Source organism: Salvelinus sp. IW2-2015, linkage group LG26 (assembly GCF_002910315.2).
Source record: "Salvelinus sp. IW2-2015 linkage group LG26, ASM291031v2, whole genome shotgun sequence".
Classification (NCBI taxonomy): Eukaryota; Metazoa; Chordata; class Actinopteri; order Salmoniformes; family Salmonidae; genus Salvelinus; species Salvelinus sp. IW2-2015.
In genome coordinates, this window is record NC_036866.1 from 46363619 (window position 1) to 46388285 (window position 24667).

Here is a 24667-nt window from a genome sequence, read left to right on the forward strand (position 1 = left end):
ACATGGAAGGAATGAGTTCAAGCTACATGGAAGGAATGAGTTCTAGCTACATGGAAGGAATGAGTTCTAGCTACATGGAAGGAATGAGTTCTAGCTACATGGAAGGAATGAGTTCAAGCTACATGGAAGGAATGAGTTCTAGCTACATGGAAGGAATGAGTTCTAGCTACATGGAAGGAATGAGTTTAAGCTACTAAATCGCATCAACCTAAAGGTTAAATAGGTGTATCCAGGTAACAATTATTATCATGCTGTCTTTCCACAAGTAACCTTTACCTGCCATGAAGAGAGCATTGATGATGGAAAATACATCTTATTCGTTTCAAGAAAAGAGAGAAAGAGACAGATTGAATGGTCACAAATCAGAGACACGTCAGAGATGAGCTCAGTGGAGAATAGAGTGAGACAGACATGAGGTGATATGAGATGACTGAGAGGTGAGATATCGGAGAGACAGAATGGTGAGAGGCCCAGCCAGAGAAAGAGAGCGGGAGAGAGAGGGAGAAAATGAGAGAGGGAGAGAGGGAGACAGAGAGAGCGAGAAAGACAGAAAATGACAGCGAAAAGGTGAACGCGATAACACATCTTAGAGATGCTTACTGGACTGTCTGATGACGATATTGTTTGATACTGCAGTCCCATGTTCGTTCCTGGCCGTACACTGGTACACCCCCTCATATGACTCAACCTTCTCTCCACTGATGTCCACCACCAGGGTGCCAGAGTGGGGTCGCATTGTGACCTTGGGGTCCTGGTCAATGTCAAAGTGGGTCCCGTTCCTGGTCCACGAAAAGCTGTAAGTGGATTGATGTCAATGTTAGTGAACATCTAAATCACTTTAACTCTCATTGTAGCACAGAGTATTTTATATAGCTAATAAATTGGCTAATCAATATATCTGTTCGGGATTTAGCCAACTACTTTGCCATTTGACACAAGTGCGAGCGGAATAACAATTGGCTTTGTGTGTGTGTGCGTGTGTGCACGTGTACATGCGTATGTGTGTGTGTGTGTGTGTACCTGGGATGCGGCTTCCCCTTGGCATCACAGTGGATRACGATGTTCTCCCGAGGGTCGATGATGTAATCCTTGGGAGACTGGTGGGTAATGGTTGGTGGCTGCGGCACTACGGCAAGCACAGAGGGACACAGTCATACCAATCCCTGCCCTTTCTGCATAACTAAGTTTTCAACTGTTATTGATCAAGCACACAGCGAGCAGGGCTGGACCGGCTCACTGCACTCAAATTGAATCGGGCTAAATTGCCGACCATAACATTAAGMTCAAATAACCAGTTGAATGACGGGAACATCAAAGCATGCAGTGGACTGAAGTACAGTCCTGGATATTCTGCTTCATAATCATCTTTCTTGAAATGTATTTCTCTCCAAAGGAACAGAAGACGGATTTACTATTTAAAATAACTGATAKGAGGAATCATGCCTTATGTGTTCTACGGGACATGACGTTTTCCCACTGAATCACAGCAAAACCACACCACACAAAAGAAGCATACAAATCAACAACAAGAGCACTGCATGCAAGTCAGGCCGATGCTCAAATCCACACGGATAAGCGCAAAACCAACAGCGACAATWCATGAAATCCCCAAAATCACAACGCAAAGTGCTCAAGTCACAGTCTCTGTGGTCACACTGAATTGACACAGGCATGGTGACAGGGGAACTTAACTTACATCCTTCCAGAACTTTAGCTTTTCCCCCCAAGAATCCGCATACATTTTTTTGACATAATAAAGAGAGCCAGACATTAGTGTTGAAAAAAGAAACCCCCTCTGTTACTCCCCTTCAGAACATGGTGGACAGAAGAAGAGTTAGTTACCTTTTCCAGGCATTAGATAGCTTCCGACACGGTCAATGATTCCAAACATTACTCACACAACATACAGTAGTTATAGTTCCACATTATGACTTTGGGGTGGGTATGGGTCTCTGAGCACTTAAAAAAACGACAAGAAAACCTACTCTTCTTACTCAGCGAAGGTATACAAATGCAATGAGGCAACAAGGTATGTGTTCATTACGAAAACCTAAGTAGCCACATTTACAAAAGCCTTGGATCAATAAAGAATATTATTCTCTCTTACTGACTCATCTTACAGACTCTGTATGCATATCAATACAACTTTGACTTTGAGAAGCAGCGAGGAAGAGTGAGGCCAAAGGAGAGAGAAAGAGAGAGAGAGAGAGAGACAGAGAGAGAGAGACTATGATGTGTTAAGTTCTTACGGTCTAGTGGGAGCCAACAGTTACAAAGAGATGACTCTTTCGAGGTTATTACAACCTCTACCAGACTCCACAGTGCTTGAATGTTCTTGACTGTGATGTGTTAATAGTTCTTACGATCTAGCGGGACCTCCAGAGCGTTGCCGAGGTTACCCAGGAACAGCATCAGGAACACTGTTGCTCTCGCMCTCGTCCTCTCCATGATTGGTTGTCTGACGCAAAGGTCCTCCCCCAGACAGAGATAAGTCCCGCCTCTCCCCTCAATCAGAACGCCTCGGCCACGTGCACATACACAACTAGAGAGACAGAGAGAGAGAGAGACATAGAGAGACATAAAGAGAGAGTGGCAGAATGGGAGAGAGGGAATGGCAGAGGGAGAGAGAGAGAATGGCAGAGAGAGAGAGCGACAGAGAGAGAGACAGAGAGAAACAGAGAAAGACAGAGACCGAGAGAGACAGAGAGGGAGAGAGAGAGAGACAGAGAGGCAGAGAGAGAGAGACAGAGAAAGAGACAGAGAGAGGGGCAGAGAGACAGAGAGAAACAGAGAAAGACAGAGAGACACAGAGAGAGAGGGAGAGAGAGAGACAGAATGAGAGAGAGAGACACAGAGACACAGAGAGCGAGAGAGGCAGAGAGGCAGAGAGACAGAGAGAGAAATGGATGGATACAAAAATAGAAGGGGAGAGGGAACATACAGAAACATACATTATTGCGATGAAAACCAAATCCAGTATGCATGGTTGTAAAACAATCATGAATATGAGACTGACACACTTCAGAATTACAGTTATATCAATATGTGAATGAGAAAGTCACAATTCACTCTAGAGAGACATATATAGATGGCTGTTGCTGTGACTGTGGATCGATGGCCCTTGCCATGCAGATGGTGAGGGACTTGGCTGGGAGGCTGGGAGCTATCGTTTTGATCTAGATGTGTGTGTGTGTGTGTGTGTGTGTGTGTCGTTGTGATGTAGTGCACTGGAATAGGGAGCGACATGGCCCATATGGCTTCATTTAGCTCAGATAGTCACTGCAATGACGACAGTACCATTAGGCACCTGCCATATCGATTATATCAACCATCACCCCCAGACGACATCCTGCCAGTGGACAGACACTCTCTGCTCTCCTCTTTTCTCACTTTCTGTCTATCTATCTGTCTATCTGACTGACTGAAATTAAGTCACTCACAGACCACCGGCAGCCGCTGGTCTCAATTCACCCCCGCCACCCTTGGTCTGCGGTTGTCAGGCCGGTTGGACATACCGGCAAATTCTCTAAAACGAAATTGGAGGCAGCTTATGGTAGAGGAATTAACATTCAATAGTCTGGCAACAGCTCTGGTGGACATTCCTGCAGTCAACATGTCAATTGCACGCTTCCTCAAAACTTGGAGACATTTGTGGCATTGTGTTGTGTGACAAAACGGCACCTTCTAGATTGACCTTTTATCGTTCCCAGCACAAGGTGCACCTGTGTAATGATCATGCTGTTTAATCAGCTTCTTGATATGCCACACCTATTAGGTGTATGAATTATCTTGGCAAATGATACATTCTCACTACCAGGGATGTAAACAAATTTGTGCACAACATTTTAGTAAAATAAACTTTTTGTGCATATGGACAATTTCAGCTCATTAGCCTATCAGTATTTATGCTGCAGTAGTTTATGTGTCGGGGGGCTAGGGTCAGTCTGTTATATATGGAGTATTTCTCCTGTCTTATCCGGTGTCCTGTGTGAATTTAAGTATGCTCTCTCTAATTCTCTCTTTCTTTCTTTCTCTCTCTCGGAGAACCTGAGCCCTAGGACCATGCCTCAGGACTACCTGGCATGATGACTCCTTGTTGTCCCCAGTCCACCTGGCCGTGCTGCTGCTAGAGTTTCAACTGTTCTGCCTGCGGCTATGGAACCCTGACCTGTTCACTGTGATTACTATTATTTGACCATGCTGGTCATTTATGAACATTATAACAGAACATGGCCAAGATGTTCAAATCTCCACCCGGCACAGAAGAGGACTGGCCACCCTGAATAAAATATGCCTGAATAAAATAATTAGATTGTGTCTTTAAGTACACTTTAAGTACAAATCACATGTGTCAGTATGAAGGGGTTTGGCTGTTGCCAGGCAGCACACTATCCACCCGGGGGGGGGGGGGGGGGGGGGGGAGAGAGAGAGAGAGAGAGAGAGAGAGAGAGAGAGAGAGAGAGAGAGAGACAGACTGAGACTGAGACTGAGACTGAGACTGAGACTGAGACTGAATTGCCAAAGCAAAAAGGGAACAATTGCAAAGATGACTCAGTATAGGAGAATAGGCTTAACAGTTGTCAGTCCCTGGACTGACAATCAAGGATTCTTCTAAATACCAGCCTCTTTCTCTTTCGTAAGCTTGGTAGAGTTATTCACTCACTAGTGCTTTATTTAAAGAGAGTATCCTTGCATCTTACATAAATCAACAGTTGCAACAGTATCCCGAATCATAAAATAGTCTCGATACACTTGGTACGCATGCACACCCTACCCTCAAACAGTAGAAATACTACACAGCTCTAAGGAGGAGAGTGAGACATTTTTGTGAATCAGAAATTGGAGTATGACCTGTTTTTCTCCTGCTGCCTGCCTTCTTGCCATCCTCCTCCTAAGGCGCCCCAGTGTGTGTCCCACTAAAGCTATAAAAATGGCACAGCTATTTCCTCAGCCTAGGCACTATAAAGAAGACTGCTCTGCTCTGTTATCTCAGCCTGTGATATTTGAATTGGGATTTTATAGGTGTGTTACTCAATAAAGGAATAATATAGTCCAATTAAACCAGCCCTGTTTCCGTCTGTCTTCATCTCCATCTTCCTGCCCCCATGGCCGTAGGGTGAGTCAGTGGCCAGGACTGGGGGAGTCTGGGAGTGAGGCCTCTGGGGGCTCAGCCTCAGACGGATTATACCCTTTTTCACACAATTGCTCCGATATTTTCATTTCACATGGTCCTTTCCAGCACGGTTCCAGCAACTATGGCGGATGCTTAACCAGGCCAGGCCTGTAGGCTACAGCTCGGCTTGCCTTTGCTTGACTCAGTAGTGGGAAATGGAATCAACCCATACTGCTCCTCAGGCAGCTGATGTATTGGTTGGTCTGGAGTGATCAATTCAGGACTAGTCTCAGCCCCCAGCAGCCCTGAGCGAATGGCTGGTGCCTGATAGAGTAACGGCGTAGCTAGCGGGAGGAAGATGAAGGAAGGGGTAGAGGAGGGTTAATGTCTTCTACGTGGCCCTGGCCGCTGCTCCCCAGGGGGAACCCTGTGTTAGTCGCCTAAGGCAGACAATCACGGGGCTGTGTACACCGGCCGACACAACAAGATCCATGGGAGCAAATTCATCAAGCTCATTTGCAATTGCTAGGGCCATGAGGCTAGGAGCCCTGGACCTGAGCCTGAGAGGGGAGTCTGTAGCAGAAACACAGTGTCACGTTCCGACCTTTATTTCCTTTCTTTTGTCTTTATTTAGTATGGTCAGGGCGTGAGTTGGGGTGGGCAGTCTATGTGTGGTTTTCTATGTTGGGGTTTTGTGTTCGGCCTGGTATGATTCTCAATCAGAGGCAGCTGTCAATCGTTGTCCCTGATTGAGAATCACACTTAGGTAGCCTGGGTTTCACTTTTGGTTGGTGGGTGTTTGTTTCCGGTGTCAGTGTTTGTCGCCACACGGTACTGTTTCGTTTGATCATCGTTTATTGTTTTTGTTCCTGTGTTCAGTTTTTTGGATTTATATTAAAGACACGAACACTTACCACGCTGCGCTTTGGTCTGATCCTTCTACCACCACAGACGATCGTTACACACAGCCTTGATATCAAGCTACAAAGTGTATATATGCTCAGTCTCAAATTCATTGTAGTAAAGTGCTGAATGCTCCTAATAAAGTTCATAATGAAAGAGACTGGACAATATACCAGATCATTTACTGTAAAATACATTGTATCGTACGGTCGTACGCTAAGTCAATTCACACCGGCCATAAGGTATTGTCAGCACCATCTTTATACCGAGACAACTGAAGATACGTTACAAACGCCACACTGCGGTGGCCACTTTATTTATTTGAAGCCGTGAAAAGTAGCATGGACTGGCTGATTTATAGTATCGAGTGAAAAAAGACCAGGAGGACCGAATATGGCAGGCCTGGACGAGGGAGAGAATAAATGTGTTAATTATAATTGGATGTGGAATCCCAAAGCCCCCTGGATTCTTATCTGAGAGGGAGCCATTGCTCTGAGCCAACGCTCCGTACAGAATTAATATCCCAAATTAATGAGGTGTAACAACTCTCCTCCAGCTGGTCAGTGGAGAGGGAGAGAAAAAGAGAAAGGAGGAGGAGAAAGAGAGAGGGGGAGTGTGTGTGTGTGTGTGCTGGGGGGGGGGGGGGGGGGTAAATCTCTAGGAGAAGTGTTGCAGTGTGACAGTCTGGGTCCACTGGGCCCCATACCCCCCCCCCCACACCCACAGTACGACCACTGGCAGGAGAAGTAGAGGACCAACCATGGGACTACGGACCTACTCATCTCCTGAAAAGCAGAGTGCTTAAAACAAGCAGGCAAAGCACAACTTGTCTTCTCTCTGCTACCTGGGAATTGAAATGTGAAAATGCCACGTAGAGGGGGGGCGATGTTGACAATTTCCTCCTGAGACGAGAGTCCTTTCGGATACACTTCCTCAACACTCTGTCTCCAAGAGGTCTAAACGAGGAACGAGACATAAAATATTTTCTAGAAAATGTGTTCTGCTCACAGGGGGATGCTTTTTTCCATTTTCCCTATATAATATTCCTTACAAAATGATTGATGCATTGATTTTCCATATACAGTGTGTCTACTGTGCAATATTTATTGTGATCTTAATGCAATATAGGTATTCAATTGACAGGATGTATTCAATTGACCGGATGTACATGCCTCTAGAGGTTAGAGGCCTCTAGAGGTCTAGAAGTCGGTGTGTTATACAGTGGTGTAGGACCTGACGAAGATTCAACTCGGATCGAAACGTTACCTTTATTGTGCGTCTGATTAAATCCCAATGAGAGCATACCAGAGCTGCGGTCAATCCTTTTTGTCCCTTTCCACTCATCTCCGCCAGATCTCCTCCACACCACAACCAACCGGGGTCCAGAAACACCATCCCTACTATACATCTAAAGCCTAAGAACAGACCTAAAGGATTGAGCAATGAGGACGGAGATACTGTATGGTTGGTCACAGACGTGTTTTAATTTTAATTTTTTATACACGCCGTATTGGGAGGGAAAAAAGAATCAACGCTCACGACCGACTCCGCTGCCACTGCCGTGTGCCCCTCACACAAACACACCTAGAAACACCCACATGACACACGTACCACCCGCGTCTAACAAACACGACACTAGCCACCACCCTTAATGCCAAATGATGATGCCTTGACATTGCTCTTGTTCCACCCTAACGCCAAGTGCTGACACAACCAGGGACGCCACAGTCTATAAAGCTCAGATGGCAGCAGACTGCTGAGGCAACGGAACAGTGAGTAAAACCTAGTTGTTGTCTAGAGCTGATAATGGCCCCCTGTAAACGCAATATACTAATACAGCATCAACTGTCCTGTCTGCTATAAGCAGTGTTAAGAGATGCTCTTGACAGGGTGACACGTATCAATATATACTTATATATTATTCGAAGTATAATTCAACTAAAGCAGGACATTGAAGTTGAATTAGACTTCTCCATCTGCTTTCTAATGAGAGAAGGGGACTACGGGCTTCCATTAGTAAAACGAATGACTAGTACTAATTACTAATAGTAACCCTAAAAGACATCGTAACACTAGCAGCAACTAGTAACACTATAAACACTATAGTAACACTACTAGTAACTAGTGATTGAGTGGTTTCTAATGTGAGTGGAAACTATACCATTACTACAACTAACTGAACAGGTTGTTAAGTAACTACCGACAACACTACAGGCATTGAGTGGTCTGTTATTTCAACTTAAATCATTACTGTCAACTAGCTGAGTGGCCAACAGCAATTGCTGTCCAGTTCACCATTCATTCATTTACCCAGATCTCTCTTTCTTCTTTCTTGTATTCGGTTCCTTATTCCAGGGAAACACTCGGCCCTTGTGTTCAATGCTGCATTGAGCTGTCTGGGCACGCACGCACGCACACACGCACGCACGCACACAGGCACACACACACTGAGATGGCCTCTTCAATTAGCCCATTGTCCTTTTCCCAGGGAGAGCCACTTCACAGTCCCCAAACTAATTGGTTTTGTGCACATGTCAGAGGGTGTTAGTGTGTGTGTGTTTTGTCAGAGGCCCAACACCACCACAGCACATGGAGCAGTACACACTGCCGGTGGAAGGTGAGGGTCAGACCTGGTACATAGCCCTCCGTTACACAGACCTGGTACATAGCCCTCCGTTGCACAAAGACAGCTCGGTGGACACGGGACAGTTCACACAACAGACGGAGCCGACCATGAGCCGACAGGGGAACGGGATGTTACCAGGCTACCCTCTGAATGTAATGCAGTGAGAGAGAGAGACAGAGAGAGACAGAGAGAGAGACAGAGAGAGAGACAGAGAGAGAACAAGAGAGAGAGAGAGAGAGAGAGAGAGAAGAGAAGAAGAGAGAGACGAGAGAGAGAGAGAGAGACGAGAGAGAGAGAGAGAGAGAGAGAGAGAGAGAAGAGAGAGAGAGAGAGAGAGGGTGTAGAAGACGAGAGAGAGAGAGAGGACAGAGAGAAGAGAGAGAGAGAGAGAGAGAGAGAGAGAGAGAGAGAGAGAAAGAGAGGAGAGAAGAGAGAGGGGTGTAGAAAGAGAGAGAGAGAAAGAGAAGAGAGGGGTGTAGAAAGAGAGAGAGAGAGAGAGAGAGAGGGTGTAGAAGAGAGAGAGAGAGAAGAGAGACAGAGAAGAGAGAGAGAGGGGTAGAAAGAGAGAACAGAGAGAGAGAGGGGTGTAGAAAGAGAGAGAAGAGAGACAGAGAGAGAGAGAGAGGAGAGAGGGGGAGAGAGAGAGAGAGAGAGCGAGAGAAGAGAGAGAGAGAGAGAGAGAGTAGAGAGAGATGAGAGGGGTGTAGAAAATGAGAGAAGAGAGAGAGAGAGGACAGAGAGAGAGAGGGGTGTAGAGAAGAAGAGAGAGAGAGAGAACAGAGAGAGAGAGAGAGAGAGGGGTGTAGAAAGAGAGAGAAAGAGAGACAGAAGAGTGCACAAGGGGAAACGCTCGATTAAACTTGACTTAACGTTACAATTTATATGCTAAGCATGAGATGATTCGGCATTGTGTCCCAGACAATATGATGCATTCACAAGAACAGTCCAATAATCATCACCCTACCAACAGTAACTTACTGTACTGGTGCTGTGGCTCATAAGGAAACAAAGAGAAATTCTGCAAAACGGTCCTAATTAACTCCAATAATCAGCACTTGTGACAGCTCATGCAATCAGGTTTGTGAGCCTCTGTTTGGCAGTAAAAACACCACAAGGTTTGCCGTACTTCCGGTGACAGAATGAGGGAGCATCAAAATGATGACCACGTCTCCCCAGTCACAGAATGCAATCAGGGTCGTGATGAGAGAGAGGAAGTAGGACATGGCCTAGAATATATTTCTGACATTCGTATTACAGGATTATACATCATGTGTACGACTGCGTCGACAGACATACACTACCGTTCAAAAGTTTGGGGTCACTTAGAAATGTTTTTTGAAAGGAAAAACAATTTTTTCCCCCCTTGAAATTACATCAAATTGATCGGAAATACAGTGTAGACATTGTTAATGTTGTAAATGACTATTGTAGCTGGAAACGGCAGATTTTTTATGGAATATCTCCATAGGCGTATAGAGGCCCATTATCAGCAACCGTCACTCCAGTGTTCCAATGGCACGTTGTGTTAGCTAATCCAAGTTCATCATTTTAAAAGGCTAATTGATCATGAGAAAACCCTTTTGCAATTATGTTAGCACAGCTGAAAACTGTTGTTCTGATTAAAGAAGCAATAAAACTGGCCTTCTTTAGACTAGTTGAGTATCTGGAGCATCAGCATTTGTGGGTTCGATTACAGGCTCAAAATGGCCAAGAAACAAAGACCTTTCTTCTGAAACTCGTCAGTCTATTCTTGTTCTCAGAAATGAAGGCTATTCCATGCGAGAAATTGCCAAGAAACTTAAGATCTCATTCAACGCTGTATACTACTCCCTTCATAGAACAGCGCAAACTGGCTCTAACCAGAATAGAAAGAGGAGTGGGAGACCCCGGTGCACAACAGCTAGAGGACAAGTACATTAGAGTGTCTAGTTTGAGAAACAGATGCCTCACAAGTCCTCAACTGGCAGCTACATAAAATAGTACCCGCAAAACACCAGTCCCAACGTCAACAGTGAAGAGGCGACTCCGGGATGCTGGCCTTCTAGGCAGAGTTGCAAAGAAAAAAGCCCTATCTCAGACTGGCCAATAAAAAGAAAAGGTTAAGATGGGCAAAATAACACAGACGCTGGACAGAGGAACTCTGCCTAGAAGGCCAGCATCCTGGGAAGACATTGAGACTGGTGTTTTGCGGGTACTATTTTATGTAGCTGCCAGTTGAGGACTTGTGAGGCATCTGTTTCTCAAACTGCATCTGTTTCTGAACCCCGGACAGAAATCTTGTTAACGGGTATGCTAGAAAACACAAGAAAGCGAGAGAGCTCAASATTACATTTAAACTACTCAATCAGTGTGAGGAGTGAAGTATCTGATGGGCATTGACTAGAGCAGTAAAGTCAGATATAGTCAGGATTGCTGAGAGGTGAGAGTCAGTAAGAGATGATTTTCAAACAGCTCTTTCTTGTTAGGGGCAAAGTATTGCTGCAGAGTCAATTAAACATTCTTTAATGATTTCGCYCTCAGCGAATGGCTTGCTATGTTTAGCAATTTTGTGGAACAGTACATAGCTAGCTCTCGCAATTCCGTCGTTTGCTGAATGCAATTTTGTGWAAAGTCCTTGCTGCTTTTGCAACTGAGAAAGCAACTCTTTCRATGCACTTKCCCTCTGCTCAGAAGACMYATTCCTATATTTCTCTGCATGCTTCRTCTGGAAGTGTCGGGRCAAGTTGTAGTCTTTCTAGACAGCGATGCTCTCTTTGCACACTAAGCACASAGCTTYCCCTGATTCCTCAATAAAGAAATATTTCGATGTCCRCTCTTGCTRGAACACCCTACATTCATTGTCTACTGTTCTCTTTTTTGAAATCCTTGAAAAAAAAAGTGCCGCAATTTCTAGCTAGCTACTATTTGTAACTGTGACGTGTGTGTCAGCCTGTCAGTCACTGTCTGTCCTCGTGCAGTTGTTATTCATACRTGCCTTCAAAATAAATGTCCCACAAGCGGTGGGAGTTAAATCATTACATAAAGGCGAGTATTCATTGGGCTTTTAATTTGAATAACGCTTTCAAAACTTTACGATCGCATTTATGTGAGCATAAAGAATTGATGCTCTACTCAGCGGCTCGCTTGCTGGCTGGCTAGCTTCTCTCGCTGAGGTCTGCTTGGGATGTGATCTCATGTCATTTAAAGGAAAAACCCACTTCCACAGACGGAAGTGAAGAGTCGATCTACTCCTCTCTGAGCGAGCCAATATTCACCTTACTGTCTCATTAGGTGATCTATGGAGGTCTGAGAGGAGGAGGGGGCTTGTCTAGACTGGTGAGCCTGACCACGCTGGGAGACGCATCCACAAACCACTTGTTGTGAGAATAGTGCTGTTGTCCACTAATAACTCATTGGTCAACCATGGGTTATCACCGAGTAGTAGTGGCCCGATAACCACCGAGACAAGTGTCTGGACCAGAGAACAACAACCAGAGTTAAATCGCTACTTACCCTATTCCTTCCGTCAATAATTGCCTTGGTTTATTTCCAAGCCCCAGTGGTTGTGAAGCATTTGGCATCTGGTTTATAGCAGCAACTAGCTGGCCTATGTGATATATTTGTCAGAATTCTGAGAAGGTGTTTTGATGATTATTAGCCTGATAGAGCGAGAGAGAGAGAGAGAGAGAGAGAGAGAGAGAGAGTGAACGCTCTCTCCGGGCCCTTACTATGGAAAAGCATCCCAATGGAAATTTCACGGACCCGGTATCAGAATGTTACTTATAATCCTCCTCATTAGGTTTTATAATTGGGGGGGGGGGGGGGGGGGGGGGGTTATGCAAATAAGTCTGTTGTCAAGGGAGGCCACAGTGGACCAGAGCCCAAAACAAGCGGACCCTTTCAAATCTATGACTACAGGGCTGAACAATAAAACACATATTTATTCAGTTACCAACAACAACACACATGTTATTGGTATCCTCTTATTTTCACTTGCTGTTCTAGAAGGATATGTACACCGATATAGCCAATCCTGAAGTCTGGCACCACTACCTAGCCCAGTCAAAAGTCGTGAGCAGAATCATTTCTGAATGCTTTACAAGCAATTATTTTTCCCACTTTACATTTGTCAATAATGCAGGCTAGTAAGGCCATTAGTGTATAGGGCGCCACAAGGTGAGTTCTATAGATTGCATTACCACCTCTAGTTAGAGCAGGTTAACGGGAGACCAGTGTTAATGTGAACACAGTGTGTCTGTGTCCCACATCGTGTTGTTACCTCCCCTCTATAGAAAACACACATTGGCATTCACTAAGCGTCCCCCCACCTCCCACTACACACACACGCGCACGCACAAACGCGCACACACACGCACACACACACTCTCTCAGATTCCCCTCCACCCAATGCCAATCAGCAGAGCCACTTTAGTGAGAAGCCTCTTTGTATTCAGATGAGAGATGTGCCGCTCTGGCAGGGCACGCACACACACACGCACACACACACGCACACACACATTTACAGAGAGAGGCAATCACTGCCTGTTCAATCTGAATGGAACATGATAGCATTTGCTTTCATCTCATCCTGTCACCATTTCAATAGCTCAATAATGGCATCATCCTGTAGCAGTCAGTCATGTCCTCACATACAAATGACGCTATAACATTCCAGCCACATCTCCGGGAGAGATGGCTATTTTTTCAGGAACAGCAAAAATGAAAACGTGATGAACTCTGTGTTCCTGAACAAGCTATCAATACGATAATCATGAGGAGGCAAATGTTAGCAAATGATCTATTTGATGGCAGGTAATGAAATAGTGGCAACTGCAGATTGCTGCAACGCTGCAACGATGAGCCCCTGACTGTAGCCTTTGTACATTAGTCTGACTCCTGCCTCTTGCACAGTATCTCAGTAAGGGAGAATGGAGCGACCCGAGACACTACAGAAAGGCAGTCATTAAAAGCAGATTAAGAATCAGAGGAAGGAGGTTGTGGATCTGAACTTGACCTTCGATAGAGGGTCCCCACACTGTAATTACTAGGAGAGGGTCTGCTAATCCCTGGCAAGTCAATGAGACTGAACGGAACCCGGATGTGTGCGTGCGAGGAGAGAGAGAGAGAGAGAGAGAGAGAGAGAGAGAGAGAGAGAGAGAGAGAGAGAGAGAGAGAGAGAGAGAGAGAGAGAGAGAGAGAGAGAGAGAGAGAGAGAGAGAGAGAGAGGAGAGAAGAGAGAGAGAGAGAGAGAGAGAGAGAGAGAGAGAGAGAGAGAGAGAGAGAGAGAGAGAGAGAGAGAGAGAGAGAGAGGAGAGAGAGAGAGAGAGAGAAGAGAGAGAGAGAGAGAGAGAGAGTGTCCTGGTCTGTTGGTGAGAACAATGTTTTATTTAGGATTTGTGTCTAATAAGATCCTGGTGTGTGTGGATCTTAAGCACATTAGGACTGCTGTGAGTGTGGACAGCATGACTGGTGTTAAGGGTCAATGCATTCATATGCTGAGCAGTGGCAGAACATTACCATACACAAACACAGGAGGAGAGTAGGGAGGAATGCATATGGACTGGACTATCATCAATTGAATAGTTTGGGAACTTCTTTTGCAGTTCAGAAAAACAAGCCCTTTTACAACCCTACTCTACGATACCCTACTGTCAGTGAGTGAATAGTAAAAAAAAAAAAAAAAAAAACATAGCTTACTCCACAAACAAAATGGCACACAAAAACATCCCAGCTAAGAATAAAGGTTGAGGGAAATGCATTGCAAGTCCTTGAGAAGACTCATACAAACACGTCACTGGTCTTGTCACAGGGCAAGCTAACACCTGGACTTRGGAGGACATTGCGAACGATTACAAAACCTTTGTTTCCTACGCCACATGACACTTGTGACTCTCCAAATATTGCAATGGCAAAGCCGCCTGAAATTGCAACATTTGGAGATTCGCCAAGACACAACGGTTTCTGAATGGCAGCAGGGGAAAGTTCACTCGATGTAGAAGGACTGGGATCCCTCAAGGCTAAAGTCTCTCCCTCAAAAACAACATCTGAGGAGCAGCTAGTGGAAATAGCACTTTCAAAGTGCACTCTGTATCCATGGCAGCCCACTGCTATTCTCAGATCTCCAATACCTACAGAGATCTTTCATCAAACGCAGACGTATGAAAACGGACAGAACCCAAAGCCACAGACAGACAAAGCCTCCATTTCTCAACTCACCGGAAAAGTTGGGAGCAAAGAAGACTGTACACTTGACATCTGTGCTCCTGACGTCTCCCACTAAAACCTCTGCTTCTTCAATAGCGGTGTGATTCAAATCTTACTTCGCTAACTAAGGCGTTCGGGGAAACGGCGGCGGCGTATTCTCCGATGGGTGGAAGCCCTCGGAAGGGAGCCAATATGGGGAGTTTGGTTTAAGCCTAGGTTTATGACAGAAGGCTATGGCGAGACAGAGAGGAGGAAGCAGAGGTCCAAGCGGTCTTAGATACACAATGGCAACCTTCAATGAGGATGTTATGTATGACAGCAATTCCTATTTTGTCCTGACTATTTCGTCACACTGATTACCTTCCATGATGTTATGCATCATGGTCTTTATAGCAGTTCCTATTATCCCATTTTTTCGTATCCCTATTGTCGTAGTAAATCCGCCGTTTTGTAGGTTGTGGGTGAATTACATTCTTGATGGTTGCTGTGTGCTGCGAGTCAACGGTTAACATACCGTAGCTAGGATCTTCTAGCACAGTCCTGTATCAAAGAGCATTATTTGAACTGCTGCTTTGTAATCTGCTGATGGTCAGCACTGGGTCATTCGGGCCTGTTAACCGGGTTGTTGTGCTGTATTAGTCTAGCACAATCTGCTATCAGCTCCTGGAACATGTTTTGCCTGTGGCTATTCACAATATCACATGTATCAATACAACAAGGGTTCAGTCTGAATATCCAACAGGGCTCTCTTTAGGACAATCCAGCTATCGATCACTACAAGGTACCAGGATATGTTACTATTGCCTGTGGGAAAGTTTGGTGAGAAAATGTGTCTAGTGGCAGGTGGCCGGGGTGGGAGTATAAAAGGGAGGTGGAGATAGACCCGGTGTTGTTGAGTAGGCTTTCCACCTCCACATTCATTGAGCTCCTCCACAATAGGGCCCTCCTACCTCCCCAACTCAGCCCCTTAGCCGTACACTAGCCCCTACACACATACACCCCAACCCACCCTCTCGCCCCCTCCCTGAACCCACAGCTCATACCCAGCTCCCACTTCAAAAAACAGGCTACCACTGGATCCCATCTCACATCCCAGAGACAGGAAAAGTAATCAAAGGCTCCTCAGAGGGGCTACGGAGCTCTCAAACCCTTCCATTGTTTTCTATAGGCTTCCCTACACCGCTTGGCCCAGGCCAGTGCGTGTGCGTGTGCGTGTGCGTGTGTGTGTGTGTGCCTGTGTGTCTCCAGTCAGGTCCTATATGTAACACTGTATGGGGAGTTCCTTTCCTCATTACCCCTAAAACTCTGTCCCACTTGGTCTGCTTTGCGTACCGTCTAGCACAAAGAATTGAGTTGCAGGACCGAGCCGAGACAATAAAACGGAAAGCGGACAGAGGAAAGAAAGAAGACGAAGAGGAAGGGATTCGTTCTAGTGAGTGGGACGTGGGCTAATGAAAGAACCAACACGTGTTTCATACGTCCCACCTTTAGATCGGAGGTTCCGTCTGTGAACACATAAAATACAGAAATGTGCATTGAACATAGCCTACTGCTGTAAAATACTGTACACAATCGATTCACTTAGATTCAAAAGAGCGTACACATATGTTTCATGGCTCTTCACCTGTGAGCTTTCTTGTGGACGCATACAATTGCACACACCTCATTATGTACACCAGAGATCATCAACTAGACTCAGCCATGGGCTGATTTTTTCTTCAGGTCAGGGGGACCGGAACGTAATTACAAATCATTTGTAGACTGCAAATTGACCGCAGAAAGCCCAAACAGATATAACAATGGACTAAAACATAATCATTTCAAACCTTGCTTACATGTGTATACGAACACATACATGTACGTGTCTATCTCTCTATTATGCTTGGGAATACTTTGGAAAAGTTTTCCACCATTAAAATCACTTGGAGCTGATTTGCTGATATTTTTAGTCTTTTATGTCCAACAATAAAAAAATTTAAACGTTTTTTTTTTTTTTTGCTCAGAAAACTTGGTAGGCCCAAATAAAATCACCCGCAGGCCGTCAGTTCGGGAACCCTGATGTACACAGGAGCTGAGCTCGTTGTGTCTAAAACAAGACCGTGATTATGATTCCATTCATGTATACTGAAGTTCTAATTCCTGACGCGATGTGGAAGGTGGGCTGTCTACTGATTGACAGAGACTACAAAACTGATCATCAGTGTGTGTGTGTGTGTGGATGTCAAATGAATCCACTATCACTTAAAGAACCACCAAACTAGCCAAACTCTCCCCCTCCCTCTCTTTCTTTTTCGGCTCCATTTAGACAGAGCAGGTGAATACAAATCATTTCCCCTCCGCTGCTCTCCAAAAGCACCGACCATCCACTCTCAGACAGGGAGGCCACAAACAATGCTCCTTTCAAAGTGTGAGAAAATCGAATAATGCTGTTTCCTGGTGGGAGAATCACTCCGTGTTAACTTCCCCCCCAAAATCCTGTCTAAGAAAAGCTGAGAGGGAAAAAACAAATGGCGTTTTCACACATAGTTTTGAGGTATAGTTCGAATCAGAATTAAACTGTTTTCTTACATTGTATTTTTTGCCATTTGGTCCGGTTGGTTTCACATTGCCAAAAGTCAAATGAACAAAAATTCGTAAACAAAACCACAAGTCATTTGTTTATTGGAAGTCAAGTCATGTGTTAAGTCCATTTATGATCACCATGACACATCACTTGTGTGTCCCAATCTTCACTTTTGCTTTAGTCTTCCAACAACATAGATGAGGAAGCCACGCATAAGCAACTATAACTGTGAAGTGAATAGACGATATTCAGTAGCCTATATCCCCGGTATAGCCCCCGTCCCCCGTAATATGCATCACATTCAATATGCACCCTCGACAACTTCTGTGATTATTATTATTTGACCATGCTGGTCATTTATGAACATTTGAACATCTTGGCCATGTTCTGTTATAATCTCCACCCGGCACAGCCAGAAGAGGACTGGCCACCCCTCATAGCCTGGTTCCTCTCRAGGTTTCTTCCTAGGTTTTTGGCCTTTCTAGGGAGTTTTTCCGAGCCACCGTGCTTCTACACCTGCATTGCTTGCTGTTTGGGGTTGAAGGCTGGGTTTCTGTACAGCCCTTTGAGATATCAGCTGATGTAAGAAGGGCTATATAAATACATTTGATTTGATTTGATTCATAAATGGACTGCTACACACAAAATGTTTCAGAAATCACAAGCTATGGTGCTGTTTCTTTTCCTATATTTGGTCCGGACTGCGTTGTCACCTGCAGCGGACCGCACCACTGTAAGAATTGAATCGGACCGAGAACACCCTCTTAAAGCGAACCACAGTTCATTGTTTCGTGCACTCCCTAGTGCAGACAGAATGTTCACACCAGTCCAAATGAACCCAACCAAGGGGTTAAACACAATGGGAACCAATAGGRCAGTGGCAAAATTACAAAACCCCATCCATTTGGCATTCCGGACAGGCTAAAGCAAACGCTTCAAAAGTATTGATTTCAAATGGTATTTGAACCCAGGTCTGCTAAAAGATGCCTTGCTGGCTGGCTTCTAAAACCAAGGCTTAGAGTGAACATAATGTTTTCCCTCGTGATGTGTTCGACTGAAATGTTCTCTAACGTGTTCTAATAGCCGTAATCAGGGGCTGTTCTGAACTGTTCATGGAGATCTCCTCTGACTCCTACATGTATTAGTGACTGAACGTACAGCCCCCCGTCTCCCTGAATCTGCATTGGATGCGCTCATAAACGCGCCGCTACTCACAGAATGTTTCAGAGATCTCAAGTTACGACGCTGGTTCTGGAATCGGACCGAGCACGTCCTTTTTGAGTGAACCAGAAGTTTGTTGTTTAGTGTGCTCCCGAGTGTGAATGGAGTGTTCACACCACCAATGACCCGAACTAAGGGGGTAAACAGACCAGAGTTCGGAAAAAAACGCACCAAACCAATTTGGTGTGAAAGCCCATTAAGAAAAAAGAGAAACGTAGAAGGTAGCAAATGTGTGTATTACTCATTGTACATGTTTTCAGTAGAACTGTATGACAATTCCATAGAGACATTTGTTATGTTAAATGATTTGAGTTYGGGGTAATCTACCTTTCTGCATACCACCTACTGTATATCCACAGCATTATTAATGATGCAATTTAGAGACTGTAGACAAAACCATTTTACCAAACAGGTAATACATCAGAGAGCAGCGAAGGATACATTAAGTTATTCATATATTTAGTATGGAGCATGGGTCCCAGAGATTTCCCCAGAGATGATACGCCAAGTGAAACCCAAAACGTGAGGAAATGTAGTGTAATGTGAAAATAATCATGTGCGGCCTGGTGCCTCCTAGTTCAAACACCCACTTTCAGCCCTGTCTCAATGAGCTGTGCTTACACTGGCCGGAGCTATCGCAACTCTATTCCACCAGGTTTTCATATGCTAAGTTCAACAAACAGCAACCAAAGACCCAAAGAAAGCAACAATTCCTCAAAGATAGTCCTGAGTAAACTAACTACTACTGTATTTGAATTAGAGGGTTGACAGATAGCTCTTGTGTCCTGAATACTCAGTTGCTCTCTTCTTCCCTCTCTCTTCTCTCTCTCTTCTCTCTCTTTTCTCTCTTCTCTCTCTCCTCTCTCTTCTCTCTCTTCTCTCTCTCTTCTCTCCTCTCTCTCTTCCCTCTCTTCCCTCTCTTCTCTCCTCTCTCTCTCCTCTCTCTCCTCTCTTCCCTCTCTTCCCTCTCTTTCCCTCCTCTTTCCCTTCTCTCCTCTCTTCCCTCTCTTCCCTCTCTTCCCTCTCTTCTCTTCCCTCTCCTCTCTCTCTCCTCTCTCTCTTCCTCTCCTCTCTCTTCTCTCTCTCTTCTCTCTCTTTTCCCTCTCTTTTCTCTCTCTTCTCTCTCTCCTCTCTCTCCTCCTCTCTCCTCCTCTCCTCTCTTCCCTCTCTCTCTTCTCTCTCTTCTCTCTTCCTCTCTTCCCTCTCTCCTCTCTCTCCTCTCTCTCCTCTCTCTCCTCTCTCTCCTCTCATTTTCTATTTTTCTTCTAAAATATAATTTGATGGGAATTGATCTAATGAACTTTTAGAGGCTGAGCAACTCATGATATTTTACGGAGAACAATATAACTGTGAGATAGAAATCTCTCTTCACTAAGTGGATTGGATGTTCTTATTACTTGGCTGTGACCTCATTTCATTACAGAAATACTTTGGAGAAATGAAAGGGAGAATGCTAGTGATTAAAAGAACCCCAGTCTCAGTGATTTAGTAGTGAAAGATGCTTGGGTTGGCAGACCTGTGTTCATAAAGTACCTAAAATAATAGAATATCCTTTATCTGGGCTTGGTTGAGCTTGCCTGGCGCAATCTAACCAATAGGATAGTGGAAAAACTGCAAAAACCATGTCCATTTGGCATTCCAGGCAGGCTAAAGCAAACGCTCCAAAACGATTGGAAATTATTTCAAATAGTATTTGAACCCAGGTCTGCTAAAAGATGCCCTGCTGGCTGGCTTCTAAAACCAAGGCTTAGAGTGAACATAATGTTTTCCCCCGTGATGTGTTCGACTGAAATGTTCTCTAATGTGTTCTAATAGCCGTAATCAGGGGCTGTTCTGAACTGTTCATGGAGATCTCCTCTGACTGCTACATGTATTAGTGACTGAACGCTTCACCTGTTCACCTCTGAGTTGTGTTCATAATGGCACACGATGTAAAGGTTTTGTAACAGAAAACTAAAATGACTTATTGGACAAGAGCAGATAGTTTGTCTATTTGGTGCCTATGACCCAGATTCATGTGCATAAGAACTGAGACATATGGCAGTGGTTCTGAGTSTAACCGATGTGAAATGGCTAGCTAGTTAGCGGTGGTGCGCGCTAATAGCGTTTCAATCGGTGACGTCACTCGCTTTGAGACCTTGAAGTAGTGGTTCCCCTTGCTCCGCAAGGGCCGCGGCTTTTGTGGAGCGATGGGTAACGATGCTTCGTGGGTGACTGTTGTTGATGTGTGCAGAGGGTCTCTGGTTCGCGCCCGGGTCGGGGCGAGGGGACGGACTAAAGTTAAACTGTTACATGAGCACTGTACCTACTTTACTTTATTAAGTAACATTTTTGCAGAAATATCAGCCCACAGAGAGAAGCACGAGATTGAACTTCACTCAACTTTCTAGAGCAGTGGTCACCAAACGGTCGATCGCAATCGACTGGTCGATCTCCAGGACATTCCTAGTCGATCGCCAAACATTTCCGTAAAAAACCCAACGATAAAGCCTTGTGTTCCTATTTTATTTTATTCGTCTCAGGCTGTTGGCGGTAGGTGCACCCGATTCAGCTGCCCCCGAATAGGCCAACTGTTGCCATTTTGAACCATTTCATGTGTCTGAAGGTACAAATTCTGCCTTCCCGGCAGAGAGCAAATCAAGTACACTATACAGTAGGCCTACCGCTGGCCAATCAGATGTCTCAGATTACCATGTCTGAAGTAACGTAGCAGGCATAAAATAAAGCTATAGCAACGTTAATACTGTGAGATATCGAAACATTTAAAACCATGACTAGAGAGACTGTCAACGAATACAGCAAAGCGCTGCTGTTTTAATGAGTGAGTTCATGTTTAAGTTCTTACTCAGCACTGTCAACACTTTGTATTCAACACTTTTATAAACCATAAAATGAGCATTCTTCCTATTTCCACCCAGCGCTACAACAAGCACTGCAGCAGTAATTAATGAGTAGGAAAGTGTATCTATAGGCTTGCGTTGTTGTTATTATTAGCGGCTTGGGTCTTTTTTAATATTGAAGAATATTTCACTTTCTCTGTTCATAGGAGTAACGACATGAATTTTTGCATGAGGCAGAAATAATGCATTGCGACTCGAGTTTCGCAATCAGCTGGAAGACGGTGTCCATTTTTGGTCAGTGTCAGTGGAGGAAAGGGGGAGCAGAGGGATTTTGAGAGACGGAACCTCAGTTTGCTTCTCTTTCCCTCCGCTGAGACTGACCATCAGATGCAGGCACCATCAGCCSAGTAAAATAAAAATAAAAAGTAAATTATAGCTCACTCAGCTGGGCCTCACAAGTAATACAACAACGGATCTATTACCGGTGTGATCATACAGCCTACCTCAAATTGCCTCAAAGAAGGCCCATCATTCTTTTCAAAATTCTTCAAGCTCTGTCAAATTGGTTGTTGATCATGGATAGATWTTCAGGTCTTGCCAAAGACTTGAAAGTAGATTTAAGTCAAAACTAWAACTCGCCTCTCAGGAAAACTCACTTTGTTCTTGGTAAGCAACTCCGGCGTAGATTTGACCTCGTGTTTTAGGTTATTGTCCTTCTGAAAGGTGAATTAATCTACCTGTGTCTGGTAAAAAACCGACTGAACAAAGTTTTCCTCTAGGATCTTTCCTGTGCTTAGCTCCATTCTGTTTAATTTTTGTTATGAAAAACTCCCCAGTCCTTAATGATTACAAGCATACTCATAACATGATGCAGCCACCACTATKCTTGAAAATATGGAGAGTGGTACTCAGTAATGTGTTGTATTGGATTTGCCCCAAACATAAAACCTTGTATTCAGGACAAAAAGTTAATTACTTTGCCACATTTTTTAAATACCAAACTAATAACAGTGTTCCAGTCAGTGTTGACTGGGATTGGGATTCGGATAGGAAGTGGGCGCTAATTCAAGGGAGAGGTCTGTCTGAGTGGTGTACTGTACACAGTAATGGGTGGGTGAAGCCAGCATGGCCCCTGGTGCTCAGAACCACTCTGAACAGGCCGACAGAGGGCTGAGGGCAGCCTTAAGCGGTTAGCCACCCAGCTGGGTATCCTGGGTCTGTGTCTATCTAATGACCTCTATACCCGACCCCCTTCAACTTTTGATGTCATCAGCCACCACTGGTTTGTGTGCCACACATCCAGGACTGGGGCTTAATGCTTAGGCCAGGGTCATTCCACTGTCCTTAAACACCAGACAGAGGGAATGACAGGAGCATAAATCTTTGTAGTGTAGAGTCAGACCATGGACATCYCCACCTCCAAAGTAAATTCTACTCACTATGGTGGATATGAAGGATGAATGAATGCATTTACACACAGGTCACAGTACGGGCAATACAAAAATAAATTACATCTCAACTGGTGATACAAATCCCTGATATAAAGTGAGATAAAGTGTAACTGTAAGCTCTCAGTCTCAGATTGCATTAAGCAGCCAATGTCTTGGGGGAGAATCACTCTGGAGGCTAAAGGTGATTTCTCATTATGAGTCTGCAGAGATCTAGGCACGCACACACACACCCACACATGTTTACAAAGACGCAGTGGACTTAGTGATTTAGAGGCCAGTCCCCCAACATTTTTTATGCGTTTTATAGTAAAGCAAAAATATAACATTTTAATGTGCCATGAGCTAGTGCTGAGCAATTAACCCGAAATGTTGGTTATTTTTCGTTTTTAAGCAACTAATTGACCGACTTCGGTTCAGCTATTTGACTTCCATTTCATTCCGTTTATTTCTGTGAGCTCAACGTGCACATTGCAGCTGCAGTTTCTCTAGCGATAAAACTGATCATGCCCGAACTGCGTGATATAGTAGGGAGTTGTAGTTTCCAACAGGCCAATGTTCTACATACAGTAGTATAGCGCAGAAAACACGATAATTACAAATGATCGCATAAATCTATTGCGCAGCTTACGTTCAGTCTGTGTGTTTTTTCACGCTGTTCACGATCGTGTGGAGGAGAGACGGAACCAAAACGCAGCATGAGAAAATAAGGCATCTTCTTTTAATTAAACGAAGAAGACTGAACATCAAAACGAAAACACTATTAACAAACACAAAAAACACAAATGTCGTGACAGCAAATAATCGCAAGTGCCCAGAAAGGCAACAAACGTTAAAACAAGACAACTACCCACAAGTCCTACTGCCTTATGGCTACTTAATATGGTCAATCAGCAGCAAATGAAGTGACAGCTGTTCTGATTGAGACGCACATCTAGGCAGCCATATGAGACATAACTAGACAACCTAACAATACTCTATCCCATACACCTACAACACCTAGACTAACCAAACACACACACATACATGCACCTCCAATCTCGCCCTGACCAACTAACATAATCAAAATAACTATAAAATAGGTCAGTGACGCTGACACACGCCTGCTACGTACGGGACAGAACAATGCCCCATCAAGAGGAGATAGATAGAGAGCAGTTTTTTGTGTGAGGTATCTCTACCTGAAAATACACAATCTCAGTGATTGAGAGTTGGTATTCAGCAATCATAAAAGTGTGCCTTATTTACTTTGAAGAACTACTAAAATAGTGATCTTGTAAGACAGCAKGGGCAGCAGCTCCATGGAGATGAGATGATGACTTGGAATGAAGTACTAAAGTCATCAAATATAAGTGTTTATATTCGAACCCAAACCGAACCGACCTAAAAAAGTACTAATCGCTCAGCACTACCGTGAACACATCCAGACATTATGTTTTCATCTGATTGTCAAACAAGTCACTTCAAAAGTCGGTTACCTACACGACTTCATCCAAAATAATTCCAGCATCCGAACAACTTTCCTTCAATTCGCAAGTGGCTGAAACGAGCGAACAAAACAGCGCCCCTCTGTCTTACTATGTAGCCCATGACATGCCATAGTCTTTCCGGCCAGACAGCATCAGATNATGCCATAGTCTTTCCGGCCAGACAGCATCAGATACATGGGCTACATATAGATACAGTATAGGTTTTTGTCACGCACTGATCTGTTTCACCTGTTCCTGTGATTGTCTCCACCCCTTCCAGGTGTCGCTTATTTTCCCCCAG

General features: G+C 44.6%; 1 protein-coding gene across 1 annotated transcript in view; it reads right to left on the minus strand.

The window, feature by feature from the left end:
- Positions 1–24667, minus strand: part of LOC111952402 (neuronal cell adhesion molecule-like) — a 113563-nt gene that overhangs the window by 24475 nt on the left and 64421 nt on the right. Inside the window, 4 exon segments of the mRNA XM_070435317.1 lie at positions 601–794; positions 1021–1126; positions 1697–1714; positions 2364–2542. Coding sequence (XP_070291418.1) covers positions 601–794; positions 1021–1126; positions 1697–1714; positions 2364–2448 — 403 coding nt within the window. The 5' untranslated portion in view covers positions 2449–2542.